This window comes from Rhipicephalus microplus, chromosome 4, assembly GCF_043290135.1.
Source record: "Rhipicephalus microplus isolate Deutch F79 chromosome 4, USDA_Rmic, whole genome shotgun sequence".
Classification (NCBI taxonomy): Eukaryota; Metazoa; Arthropoda; class Arachnida; order Ixodida; family Ixodidae; genus Rhipicephalus; species Rhipicephalus microplus.
Window position 1 is genome coordinate 42004820 of NC_134703.1, and position 13968 is coordinate 42018787.

Here is a 13968-nt window from a genome sequence, read left to right on the forward strand (position 1 = left end):
TGAGGTTATCGATGTTAGCAGTATATAAACTATGTTGTAGTGAGCTAAAGCAGCATGATAAGGTGTGTTGGCTATCGCGGATAATATCAAAAGGATGTATTGCGCGTCTGATAGTTTTAAACTTCGAAACCCTGTACACTCTGTAAACCCTGTACACTTATTATCTGTCATTAGCTGATTTATATTGGGGCGACAACTTGACAATAGCATTCGGTAAGCACTTACATAACTCCTGCATTGAAATATATTCAGTGTTTCGCTGCAATACAATGGTGTTTATTTTGGTGTATCTGCTTAGACTTCTACGAGTTCAAGAGAAGGTGGGGTCATGTTATACGCTACACTTGAAGGAAGTGTGACAGTGCCTTTCCTTCGTAGCACACCGGTGATTTAAAGCCATTACACTGCGTCAGCAGGAAACTGCAGTTATAGATACGTTATGTATAAGTATTAGAAATCTATCTAACCATGACTTAATTACGATGAGAATGGTTCGAGCTAGTAATTCGTAGCATGTGCTACCGACAGCTAAATAACAATACAAGGAACGCTGGCTGACCACACTGACGCACGCGTACGCAAAGCATCCTTCTTCTTTTATTCATTTTGAAATAACCAAAATACAAATAACGTTGGAGTAAAAAATGTGAACTATCAATAAATTGGACGGATTTGTTTCACAACACGTTGCAATAAAAGGAACACGCTTTAAACTAAGTGCATTATTCGCTACACAAGTTCAAGTTACTAAACTGTGACAACAAACGATCATCAGCGAATGAAGAGTGCCTTCCAGGGTCCCATTAGGTTGACTATGTTATATTGGTCCTTCATGCCGTCGTCATCTAGTTTTGTTGTCAACTCACCGCGGAGGTTCTCCTGCAGCTTCTGAAATAACGACAACAGCAAAGAAAAATGTAGTATTGAAATTCGTTCCCACAAACAAAAAGAAGTGGCAGTGCCCGTCGACACTCTTGCATGCGTAAAGTATGCAGTAACGTACTGAATCTATCATCTACTTTTATTTTTCTTGTGCTGAAGTGTCTTGCGCGTGCGCGTTTCAGCACCTCCGTACACAGAGGACTTCATGTTCAACTGAAAACGGCACAAAGCCCGCAGAAGGCAGCTGAATGTTACCACTTTTTAAGTTTAAACTTCAAAAAGCAGTGCAAAAAAAGAAGGTGACACGAGGACAAAAATAGATTTTTTCATTGACGAAACCAACAATATGTAGATACACGAAAGAATGAAAAAAAAGTGTTTAGATCACAATTTTTAGTCACATGCATGACATGAAATCACCGATTTCTTTTTCAAGTAGATGGAGCGCTTACACATCGACCACCCCTTCGGGGGATGGCCTTTCGCCACTTTCTATGTTTTTATTGAAGTTTAGACATTCTTTCATTTTTTCGGAAGCTTGCAGGACAACTGACAAGGGGTTTGATGAAAAATTAGGGATATAAAGATATAGCTCAGCAAATTTGATCACGTGTTCCCACTTGTTGCCTTTTCTTTTGTGTGCGTAAAAGAAACGTCTTTGAACACAAATATCCTTAAGTGGGATAGTCGGTTCCTAAATATTCGGCTAAACCTCTAAGAAAAACGAGACAGTCAACACACAGGATACAGCTAGCTCTCACAATAACCTAAAATGATAGTATGCGCGGTGTCCCATGTAGTCGCTGTACCATTTTTCTTTCTTTCTTTTTCTCCTGAGTTGTTCTGCGAAAAGGAACTTTCAATGCTTATTTTTGTATGTAAACTTCGTGCACGCGCATGTAACTCTGTGACCTCACCTTTTTCTTTTCGTCCAGAGACCACTCGCTCTTTGAGAGAACGTAAGCCAACTTCGTCAGTCCCGCCTCTGGAGTCATGTCGCCGCCGGGAATGACTCCCACCTCGATCAGTTCCTGCAGTTGGTCGAATTACTGAGCGTAAGATGCTTAACCACTCGGACTGTTGAAAGCAAACATTCAGGCAATGACAACACTTTGCGCTGATGCAAACTAATTCTTGTGTATAGACACGCCCATGTGCCCTCTTTCGTCGCCTTTCCCTCATTTTGTTCTCTCTCTCTTTCTCTCTATAACGCAGCGAGACACGTTAGCCGTCCATGAACGAGAACTGAAGAGGATTTAATTCGTATTGTCATTCTCTGCACTCGATCTGGCTCTACACTCCTGAATTCTTCGTCTCATTGCCAATTCTCTTCTGCCTTCCTCCTCAGGTGTTGAGTGACCGATTAAACTTTGACCTGTTGGTCATCCTTGCTTTTTGTATATTCTCACTCCATCAAGCGACACTCAGATCTCGGATGTTGTTTTGTTATAGTCCAGTTTACTCGTACTTATTATTTCACATAGTAACTGCAAAATAAGTAAATAACTGTGATATCAATTATTGCTCAGTGTCGTACAGAGCTGAGGGCAACACCTCGTGACGTGGAAACTGGCGGCAGCCAACTCACATTTCCAGTCTCGTAGGCGGGATCCACCGCTCCATGCTGGCACTGGGAACAGTTGAGGATAAGGACTCCGCGTTTGGTAGCGCTTCGGAGAGCTTCCATGATGTCCTTGCGGGCAGTGGGAGCGTTGCCAGCTCCGTAGGTTTGAAGAACGACGCCTTCAACGGGGGGCTTCAGGAAAGACTCCACCTGAGATAGCATATAGCGGGATATGGCTTGTTGTATGCCCTCATTTGCCATGATGTTGCCATACTTCAACAATGCCAAAAAGGAGTCACGCCTTCTGCCACTAAGCATACATTACGCTGCTGCAAAACAAGTGCCAGTCAGCTGCGATGTCTTGAAGAGAAAGGTTCTTTTTATTTGTCAAATATTTTTAGATTCTGGCTCCGAGCGTCTTTTGCAGCTACTGGAGCACTGCGAATATTCTAGAAAAACATTTCTAATGCCCTCTGCAGCTGTGTACGCTGTAATGCACACGCTTACTCATTTTGAGATTTCGCGGTGACAAAATGTTTCCATTACCTTATTGGTGCATGAGGCCTCGCAACTTCAGTGCAATAAAAATCCAACAACTATGGAAAAAAGAAACTATATAAAGCACCTAAGGATTAATTCACTCTAGATAATCAACATCAGCAACTTGAAGGGTAAGGTCGAGCTTTATCTAAGTGTACCACATCTAACCACATGAAAACAGGGACAACTTTGTGCCTGCAAGTAACCACTGCGCTGCATTTGGTGGAGTTGGTGAAATTTAAAAGGCAGGCTTTGTTTAACGTATTTTCTTCGGCAAAATGACTACTTGTACAGAAAATGTACTTCCAGCTCGACAACGATATACGATGTCATACAACAATGAAAAGGTACAGAATTTAACTTCTAATGCGGTAAAGAAGGATTACTACGCTGCGCGCTCTCAGATGTCCCATTCATATGTGAGTACGAGTTTTCTGAAACTCAGACACTTAAAAAAGACCATGTAAGATGCAAGCAGTTCTGCCAAGCTAATCGTATCTAGATGTTCTGACGGATCCAGCTTAGAAAACAGTGATAATTTTTTTGTGTGTGGGTGTTGTGTTACAAGCATATTCAATGAAGAGTCTAAACAATATACCAGTTGAGAAGGTGGTCATTTACTCATCCGCACAGGAAGACCTCATGGCTGCCGCGTTTAGAATGCTCCAGACCAGGTCCTATTCAAGTCTATTTTTTCTCCCAATGGTCTCCCATATAGAGGCTTTTGAGTCTATTTGCAATAACTGTGGTGACGTTAGTAACTTTCAACATATATGCTCTGACGGTGCCCCTCGTTTCGGGGCCCAAGTCGGCTCACAAAACAGGATTAGGACTTTGCCTTGCGAAGTTCAGAGTCAATCAGTTGAGACTCCACAACTACGGGCTGTCCAGAGAGCTCACGATGCGGCGGTGAGGCTAGGCTTCCCCGTCCCCACGTCGGATCAGCCTGCGGCGTTGCTCTAAAGGAGTATACCGTTTCTCAGGGCCCAATAAAGTTCTGTGTCTGTCTGTTTGTCTATCTCGCCTATCTCAAGCAACTATAATTAAAAAATTGAGATGATAAGAAACTTCCGCTTTCTGTATTGTCACTAGTATTTGATTTCCCCAAGTGCAGCGCATGCAACTCAGATCATTTGAACGGTTCTCATAAGAAAATCTTTGCATTTCACGAGCACTTGCAAGGCGGCGGTGGCGGCCGTTGTTGTTGCGATGACAATACTCTTATGTATAGCGCTTCTGATTAGTTTTACTTCCTTCTATTATTATTTAAAATTTTTGTTATCTTCATTTTGCGTGTATTTTGTATATTAATACTATGATGTTTCTTTTTCATGTGTAATTTTTTTACAGTATAAATCCCCCAGTTGCTTCCTGTAAATTAAATGGTGAAAGCCATTTCTGCTCACCAGTTCGGCAGTGATGCTGGGGAAGAGGCGGAGAAGGCCGACATCACGGTTCAGCTTGTCGTGGGCACGAAACTTCTCTCCCATTGGTTCAGCAAGAATCAAAGTTCCATTAACTGAGAAAAAAAAAGCGGATAGAATGCACGAAATGCTCTGCTCACGCTCTTATATTTGAAGTATTAATAATGTCTTACCGAGAATATAAATGAATGAACGACTTTTTTCGCGACGTTAGACTCACTTGTTGCTGAAAGATTTGTCCGACATAGCTTTATCCGTGTTCGTCAATATCGGTCTGACACAACGATGCGCATCTTAACCAAAGCAAAACTTTTTCAGTAACTGTAAATGACACGAAGAGGACTTACTCTCGACGTTGATGCCGATGGTCACGAGAGGCGCCATGTTGAACGACGCGAACGCATCGAGGTGGGATATGCTGAACTTGCTCACGCGATTCCCGCGGAAGAGTTGATTGTGGAACATCAGTGTCACCTGTTGGAGGTAAGTGAAACGAGGATAAAAAGCAGTTGTTCGATGCATAATAACATAGCCAGTATTGTTACTATGAAAATACACCGAGCTAATTCCAGAGAACCATACACGAGAGGACGTGGTGGCGTGGAGCACAGTTTGATTTCATCTCTATACCAATAATGAAAACCTATCATTGCTATTTAGTAGGGCCCATATTCACAATATACCTTGTAAGCATTTATATCTGGGTCGTGCAAGTTTGGTGTAAACAAGGCTTTTGGGGAATGGAAATGAACACTTTTTCCAAGAGCCGCATAATGTTGCCAAACGTTTCACTCGAATAGCTATAACCTCAATAAATACAAGCTTTTCATTTTGACTAGTGGAACTGTGAGTAAATCCTGCAATCGGTATCACAAAACAGCAACTGACCAGAAAGCTCTCTCGTCCGTTTAATTTCTAATCGCGAACAAATACCTGTCGCAGTCTCTACATGTTGCAGCATACGATACATTGAGGTAGCATTATCCTTAGCATCAAGAGAAAGCACACGCGATCCTCTTGCTTTCTTTTTTAGCTACTGCGGAAGACCTTACAGTTTAACTTTTACCAGTGATGGTCTCTGGCACCAGACTTATTTCAAGCATTGCCGGCAACTGCGAGCGTTAGTACATTAATAAATATTTTTGTGATGATGTGGACTCACTTCTGGTACTACGTAGTTTCCAGCTATGATGAGGGCATTCAAGAGGTTCTCTCTTCCATCGCTTCGGGGTTCAAACACTGGTATCTGCACCGGAAAAAGCACAGACAAAGAAATGTATAGACCAGAGCTGAAATTAAAGCACGTGGAACAAAGGAAGAAAGGAAAATAGGAGGAGAAGAACGGCAGGGAGGTTAACCAGCCTATAGACAGCCGGTTTGCTACCCTGCGCATGGGAGGGGGATGGGGGATATGAAAGATGGAGAGGAGAGAGGGAAGGGAGATAAAGACAGCACATTAGGCAGCATACGCGCACACACTCAATCATTCTTGTCTTTCGTGGTGTGTGACATTGCTGTTACAGCCACTTGTTCAAGTCCGTGTCACGTAGAAATTTCAACAGTGTTTTTGTCGCCTTCTGTTGCAATTTCTTCTCTCGGGCACTTGAAAAAATAGTGTCCACAGACATTTGGCTGTTGTCGATGCGCGCAAAAACGTGCGCCAGTGACTGTCTCTGGATGTCATACAACGGACAGTCGCACAGGAAGTGGTGTAGCGTCTCTTCGCAACGACAGGCATCGCAGAGAGCGTTGTCGGCCATTCCTATGACAAATGAATAAGATTTTGTAAATGCCACCCTTAGCCATAACCGATGAAGAAGGGTGGCTTCTCTTCGGTCGAGCCCAGTGGGCATGCGGAGAGCCATCAAAGAGGACAGGTGGTGTTGACGATTCGTCGCATTGCTTGGTGGGCACCACAGTGAAAACGTGATTTCACGCGCAAGTCGTCGAAGATTCCTGGCAGCATCAGTCCGCGAAAGTGGTATGGCTTCTTCTCGTGTTCCTTCAAGAGCTGCCCGCGCAGAAGTATCGACATGTTCGTTCCCTATGACGCCGCAGTGACTTGGCAGCCACTGAAACGTCACATGATGCCCTTTCTCATTTGAAGTGTGGAGAAGGCATCGATTTTCGAAAACAAGCTGTTCGTACGGCCTGCAGGTATCCCATGGAAACATGGGATGCACATTGGTCTTGCGAATAATTCCTTAGCGAAGCTTAAGCTTTCTCGCTATAGAGGAAAGTCTTGGTAATCAGTGAAAAACAAAACTATAACCGTATATAGTGTACGCGCATACATTCATGCAAAGTGCTGCAATATTTTAATATTTACAATCAATCAGTCAATCAGTAAATTAATCAATCAATCCCAAACTCAGTTATTAGTAATGTAACCTATGAGATGTCGCTATGTGGTCTAAGTGTTTGCACTTTTTCACCACTTCTTTGTCGAGTCTGTTGTATAGTACACACGACTACAGCGATTAATCTGCTGGATGATATGTGCAGATGAAGTGGCCCTTACAGCGATGACATCGAATCGTTGTAGAATCTACGTTCACTGGCGGCCTTTATGAAAGGGAACACGCGAACGCGTGGCCTGCGCTCTGCGGCGGCTGCCTACAGCACCATCAACCGACAGTAAAAGGAAACACGTTCGCTTTCAGCGTCATCTGTTGTCCCAAAAAATAGTAACGTGTTTTGGCCGGTAAACAAGCGCTGCTAGGTTGCACCCTCTCTCTGCTCACGCCTGCAATGCGTAGTCCACTGCCAACATGCCATGGCGCAAGCTGCAGTAATCGCCCGATATCGCTCGCCGCGCGAGCGATCAGGGAACGTAATATAGCAGCGCTTGTCTACGGGTCATAACTCGTTATCTTTCTCGGCCATAGATTACGCAAAAAGCGAACGTGCTTTCTTTGCTTGTCGGTTCGTGGGGCTGTAGGCAGCCGCCGCAGAGCGCAGGCCACGCGTTCGCGTGATCCTTTTACTGAAGAACTACAGCGTACACCACGCTGCTTTTTTGTGCAAGTCATGCCGTGCATTTCGACAGGTCAGACAACTTGATAAGCTTACTAGCGAACGATGCTAAATAGATTCAATAGTGTTCTGAAGATTTTATTAAGAACTGGCTAACCTCCCTGTCCTTCTGCTCATTTCTTTCCTTACTGGAACCTGAAAGGGTGAGATTCTTCACTAATACCGGCGAAAATATAAACATGTGGAGGGAGCTGAATGAAAATCAAGCAGCACCATTTCAAAACCCAAGCAGTGCGAGATTGGCCTCAATGCTACGAGGTGTCAGTTTTCAAACGCACGAGAACATATCGCGAGATTTCTAGCTAGATGTCTTTTCAAGTGCATGACTATAACCATTAAACGAGCAAATAAAATAAAAAAAGATGTGCTTAAGTCTGTATTCACACGTCGGGCTAAATTGATATTTAAGCTTGCGGATTGCGTACTAAGTCACCATACGTCACCCTTTCCCGCGTTTCCGCTTAACTCCGCGCGGACCAATTCATATAACGACGGAAGCCCAAATCGCTGTTGGGATCCTCGGGGACCAATACCGAAATCGTCGCTTGTAGCTTGACTTTTCCCCTGTCGTGTGAATGCTGGCTGCGGAGGGATCCGAATTACGTCACATGTCACCTGACTGATCCGGCCGCGATCACGTCCGTCGTGTGAATGCAGCTGAAAGAGTACCTGAGAACCAGTGACGACTACCGACTTCCCGAGGTTCTCCAGCAGGAAGGAGAGCGCAGAAGATGTGTAGGCCATAGTGTCTGTCCCGTGTAGCACGATGAAGCCATGGTAGGAGTCGTAGTACTTCTGCAGGCAAGAAAAAAAAGAAAGAACGCGGAGTAGAGGTGTGGAGAAAACAGAGCAAATGCGCAAACTGTAACGTGTCATTTCCAAAAGTTGTATGTCCCCCAAGACACGAGCCGGAGCACACGTACAATACTGTTGTGCCGCGAGAGCCAGCGTTCGTAAATAGCGTCCGAGTATTACAGTATTATTTTGAAAAATACTGACCACCTCCACTTTTAACTGCTTGTCTTCACATAGAAAACGGGGAGTAAAAACAAACATAACAATAAAGATATTGGTGTCGTAAGGAACAGCAGCACGCCTAAAGCCTTAGGACACGGAGGACTGCTATAGGTGCTCCGTACAATATTATAACGGGCTTGTGTTTTTTTCGCTTATTCACAACGGAGTATCAAGGTATGTGGCAACCAATTTAAGTAAGCTGGTCGAGGAAAAAAAGCACTCATGATCACAGAGGCACACATGATGAGGCTAGTATAGAGACGTACATACATGCCATGATAAAAGTTAGCGTGCTTATTTGGCCGAATGCATCGCTGAATAAATTTTGGCTCGTGTTGCATTCTCGAAACGGAGGATTGTGCAAAATAAAACGGCACATGAAAGACAGAGACGACGGCACCTGCGCACGTGTCGTCGTCTCTGCCTTTTGTGTGCTGTGTTTTTGCGCAATCATTCGTTGCCGAAAAAAAAAATCTACCAATCAGCCCCTGAACCTGCTCTACTAGACTGCAAACTTGAAATACAAGCAGTCGAAAGCTCGGCTGCACTCATGTATAGACAAGTAAGCCGCAACGAGCAAGTACATATGTTTTACATTGGCTCAAGCCTTTGAACGCCTCCTGCGAGCATTTTTGTCTTTGTACGTATTTGGGAACGTCGTTAAGACCAACGTTGGTTAAGACCTCAATAAAGCACCCGACACGCTTAACTACGTAGCTGAACACTTATTTGATACCGTGGCTGATGACGAACAATTCCTGCAGCCCCATTTGTAATGTGTGGCTAGCCTTATCGCACTAACTGGTCGTGGAATCCAAATAGTGTGGCGCCTAATGAGATTCTACGCTTGCGCCATGTAACAATGCGTCTATTGACATTATTCCTCACCTGCCGTGGTGACTGCACAGGGTCCTTTTTTTTCAAAATGAAAAAAAAAAAGGTACTGGAGTTTCTCTGTAGTAAAACACTCAACTGCCATGATTGCGTCACCTGAGTTCGATTCCGGTTCCAACCTTTAGTTTTAAGGTCACGTGGGTATTCGCACTACACGCCGCGTCTATGGAAGCCAGCATTTGAGGAGTCACTTCAGCCTGTCACGTATTGTACAGCATAATTCTAAATCAAATTACTGTATATCCATGAAGTGAATGCTAACTATGAAATGAAGCTAAGGTCTATAATATGTACGTTGTCGCCGACTAGTGTAAAGGGAATATAGGTGGATGGACGCACGAATGCACGGACTGATGCACGAATGGACGGACGGACAGAGTACGGTATATTTTAAATTTATATGCGCGCTATGAACGTTGCATGTATGGTATATGTAACAACTGTGTTTAGATCTGACGGGATGCCATGTCAACGGCGTCAACAGACATCGTGAGTGCCGAAGGAGCTTCGCTGCTTTAGAAAAAAAGAAAGACAAAACGAGAGTATGTTTTTTTTTTTAAAACACGACTTTTTCTGTTGTCAGTCGATTCTACAGCACTGTACTCGAATTTGTGATTTCTTCACCTTTATAGGTATCAATTAGCCTTATTTGAAAAAATAATTGTTGATGATGACGCACCTACAAAAAGGACGAACTGTAGAATGCAACAAAAAGAAGTATCAGATGAAGAGCGGAATGATAGCAACGGTCTCAGATATTGATCAATTCTAAGAACAGCTTTATTTGCACGAGCATGTTCAAGGACATGGTGTGAACGTACCTTGATGTCTTTGGCAATTTGGAGCCAGTCGTCCATGGTGGCGTTCGAAGAGTCCAGCAGGGGATTGTACTCCGATATCGTGTAGACCACTCGTAGGGAATCGCCAGTGTCACTGTAGGATAAGAAAACATACAAGGGTAATCATAGCAAAAAAATAAATACGAAGACCAGTCCATGTAGTTGTTCAGTTATCGATTGAAAATAACAAAAAAAATATAGGAGCACCAAGGTGAAGTACGAGCAGCCGTAGATGCTTTTACAGAGTAGATTGCAAGCTTAGACATTTATATCAAGTTAATTCCTCTAAAAACACTTGAAGCTATATCATTAACGCCCACGTCCCCGCCGCGGTGGTCTAGTGGCAGAGGTACTCGGCTGCTGACCCGCAGGTCGCGGGATCGAATACCGGCTGCGGCGGCTGCATTCCCGATGGAGGCGGAAATGTTGTATGCCCGTGTGCTCAGATTTGGGTGCACGTTAAAGAACCCCAAGTGGTCGAAATTGCTGGAGCCCTCCACTACGGCGTCTCTCATAATCATAAGGGGGTTTCGGGACGTTAAACCCCACACATCAATCAATCAAACCATCATTAACGCCTACGCCCCATAAACTTTTGTTGCCGGTTTTACTCACAGGCAGAGTCATGAAACACGGCCAATGGAATCGGTAAAAATTTTAGGTACCAGTATGGGCGTGTTCTTGCAGCAACGAGGTACACATATCGCGCCCGGCTCCTTCAATACGGATCACAGCTTAATAACCAACGGAGTAGGTAGCATTCTACAGGCCGTAATGTACTCATAGAAACATGAGCGAGATACTGCTGTAGCGAGAGCTACATTAGCCGCATTCTAGCCCTTATGCTCTCTGTCTCTCTTTCTCTTATATATATATATATATATATGTGTGTGTGTGTGTGTGTGTGTGTGTGTGTGTGTGTGTGTGTGTAAAATAAAAAATGAAAAAAATGAAATACTTAAAATCTTCTCTCGCGTACGTTTCCTAGCGCGTGAGCATACATCTCGTGTCTAGCGTATTTTCCGTGACGTTAGTTGCAACCCTTACACGGATCATCTGTCCTCGTGCATTCGTACATGCATGCCTCTTTTTTTTTTCACGTTGTCAGACAAAACGGTACTACACTGAACGGCAAATGACTTCGTAATCGACGAAACCCAGTTTACTCACGGCAGGACCAGCGGAGGCTTCTCGCAGTCGCCGAAGTGCTCCTTGGCGTATTCCCGGTCGTGAAGCTGCGGAAACTCGCGCAAGCGCTTGTCCAAGACTCCCGGCGCCGGCTTGAGAACTACGAGACACGAGTGAATTATCGGTGCTTTACCTGACATCGCGCGATGCATTAGCGCAGTTACGAGCTGATTGTGTGTTTGCTGTCGCCTAATAACTAGCAGACCTTGTTACTGAACTTAGGGCATCACATTTCCTTAACTGATTAGATGTTTATGCCGGCCGTAAAAACTTACGCGTCCACGGGCAACTACAGGTTGGTATATATGTGCCACAGGAATCGGGCGCATACCCACCACCAAGTAACGCAAGTGCGAATGTTCATCTAAAACGCTGAGCGCGTGAAACGCGTGAAAGAAAGAGAAAGCAAGCGGTAGGAGGAAAGAAAAAGAGAAAGAGAGAAATAAAGCGAATAAAGACGTAAAATAAAGATAAAGGTAAAGAAATGGACGTGAAAAAGAAAGAGCATTGAGAATGACCGAAAGAAAGAGAAATAGAGAGACACAGAGAAAGAGAGACAAGAGCAGAGATATGAAACAGGAAAAAAAGAGAAATATGCATAGAAAAAGCTAGAAAGTGAAAGAAAGAGAGAAAGAAAGGAAGACATAGATACAGAAGTGAGATACAAGGCAGAGAGAGAAGAAAGAAAGTCAGAGAAACAAGGAAGCCCACCATGCTACGCTTCTCCTTCAAGCTGTAGATACATCTAGTGCAAAACTGTCATAATGTTTTGTTTTTTTTTTTTTGAAGTGCGGAGCACTTCTGGTGGGAAAGTTGTCGTATGATGCCGTCACTTGACGTAACGCAGGCAAAATCACATAGCCATCTGTTGCACATGCTCGCACAAAATTTAAGAGAAGCCTTTTCCCTCTCGTTCATGGAAATCGTTGATTATTTTAATGCAAGCAAAACCACATATAGCATGGCCATCAGATACACCCACCTCCATCCTTGTCCTTGACCATGCCGATGGTACCTCCGGTGTAGATGACCAGGACGCGGGCCTCGTTGCTGGTGGCATGTTTCTGCCACGCTGTGTCGTCGTCGGTCAGCGAGTACAGTACCTTGGGGACGTACGAGGCATCCATTGGAGCAACAACGGCCATTGTGGAGATTTGAAAACCAGCACCAGTGCGGTCGCTCGGGGAGCAAATGGCATGACGACTGGTTTCTTGCGGCTATGTTTATACTGGCGTGCCCGAGCACGGACTCCGCCCCCGAGCTGCAACCAGTACTGATACGGCGCGTCCTTCAATTTTCCCTCTCTGGGTAAGCATACGTTAATTGTTTTTTTAATATACAGTGTACAAGGGGGAACTAATCTTATGTGCTTTCACTATGGAAAAAATTTGCATGATATGCGTCACGCTTCAGTAATCTCGACATATGAATATGAGTCACATGTATTCTCGTATGATCACACAAGATTATTGGATATGTGTCACAAAGAATATTATTCTATAGTTGTTTCAGCTTTGAAATAATAATAATAATAATAATAATAATAATAATAATAATAATAATAATAATAATAATAATAATAATAATAATAATAATAATAATAATAATAATAATAATAATAATAATAATAATAATAATAATAATAATAATAATAATAATAATATATTCTTTTTATATTATTATTATTATTATTATTATTATTATTATTATTATTATTATTATTATTATTATTATTATTATTATTATTATTATTATTATTATTATTATTATTATTATTATTATTAGTATTAGTATTAGTTGTGGTTGAATTCTCCTTTTTGTTTAAATGGTCCTGTACGTGCACAACAGAAATCTGTAGAACAGGGACATGTCGTTCGAAATCTCTAACACAGAGCCATTACTTAGGTATTGTTTTGTAGAGCTGGGTCTCTTGCCGCGGCACGAGAATGAACCGAAATTTTCAGTTGCAAGTTACTCGGCGTCTCATTATCTTCTATACTGAAGTAATTGACAGCCTCGTGTGTGACACACGAAGCTGTCACAAGAGAGTCGAGCCATGAGACGCTTACACAAATATTCAGTGCCCACCCGAGATATTGAGTGAAAATGTAAAAGACGTGTGCATGCTACTAAATAATAAACGATTGCCCATTACTCCTCTCCGTCATTGCAGCTTCAAGCACCAAATTTATTTGAATGACGTGGCGATACACTGATGGGTAGGCTGGGCGTCGGAGTGGCATATTCAAAACCTCGTACATATTGCAAAGGCCGATGTACTTGAGTGCACTGGAACTGGCCATTTGTCACCCGCCTATGACGCTGCTCGCGCACTATGAAACAACAACCTGCAGACCTGGTGATCGGCTTTTTAAAGAAAGAAAAGCTTTTGGCGTCTGACCTACTTAGCTCCTCGTCATGTCTGAAAGTCACACGAGCCCTTCTACAGCACTGTATGTCGGTACAGTTTGAATTAGAATGGTGAATCATTTCGACTCATTCCTTCTATCTATTCTGTTATGTTCCCCCCATGTAGGGTAACAAGTTGAAAGGTCGTCAACCTCTTGCGTTTCCCCCACTTTCC

The 13968-nt window shown here is 43.3% G+C and overlaps 1 protein-coding gene across 1 annotated transcript; it reads right to left on the bottom strand.

Annotated features, from left to right (window-relative positions):
• Positions 1–575: 575 nt before the first annotated feature.
• On the bottom strand, positions 576–12582 carry LOC119171914 (L-asparaginase). The gene is made up of 10 exons (XM_037422798.2): positions 12367–12582; positions 11367–11484; positions 10179–10290; positions 8116–8241; positions 5573–5656; positions 4758–4884; positions 4393–4505; positions 2471–2656; positions 1800–1913; positions 576–888 (listed from the first exon to the last, which is right to left on the bottom strand). Exons 1-10 carry the CDS (start codon positions 12527–12529, stop codon positions 772–774), a joined length of 1260 nt encoding a protein of 419 aa, XP_037278695.2. The 5' UTR covers positions 12530–12582; the 3' UTR covers positions 576–771.
• Between the last annotated feature and the right edge of the window lie 1386 nt (positions 12583–13968).

What these genes read in the sequence shown, in the direction of transcription:
- LOC119171914 (XM_037422798.2), bottom strand. Translation starts at nt 12,529, where the DNA reads ATGGCCGTTGTTGCTCCAATGGATGCCTCGTACGTCCCCAAGGTACTG. An exon ending in AAATTGCCAAAGACATCAAG is followed by an intron (nt 8,242 to 10,178) that starts GTACGTTCACAC and finishes TCTTGCCTGCAG; the next exon opens with AAGTACTACGACTCCTACCA. An exon ending in CTCTGGACGAAAAGAAAAAG is followed by an intron (nt 889 to 1,799) that starts GTGAGGTCACAG and finishes TCGTTATTTCAG; the next exon opens with AAGCTGCAGGAGAACCTCCG.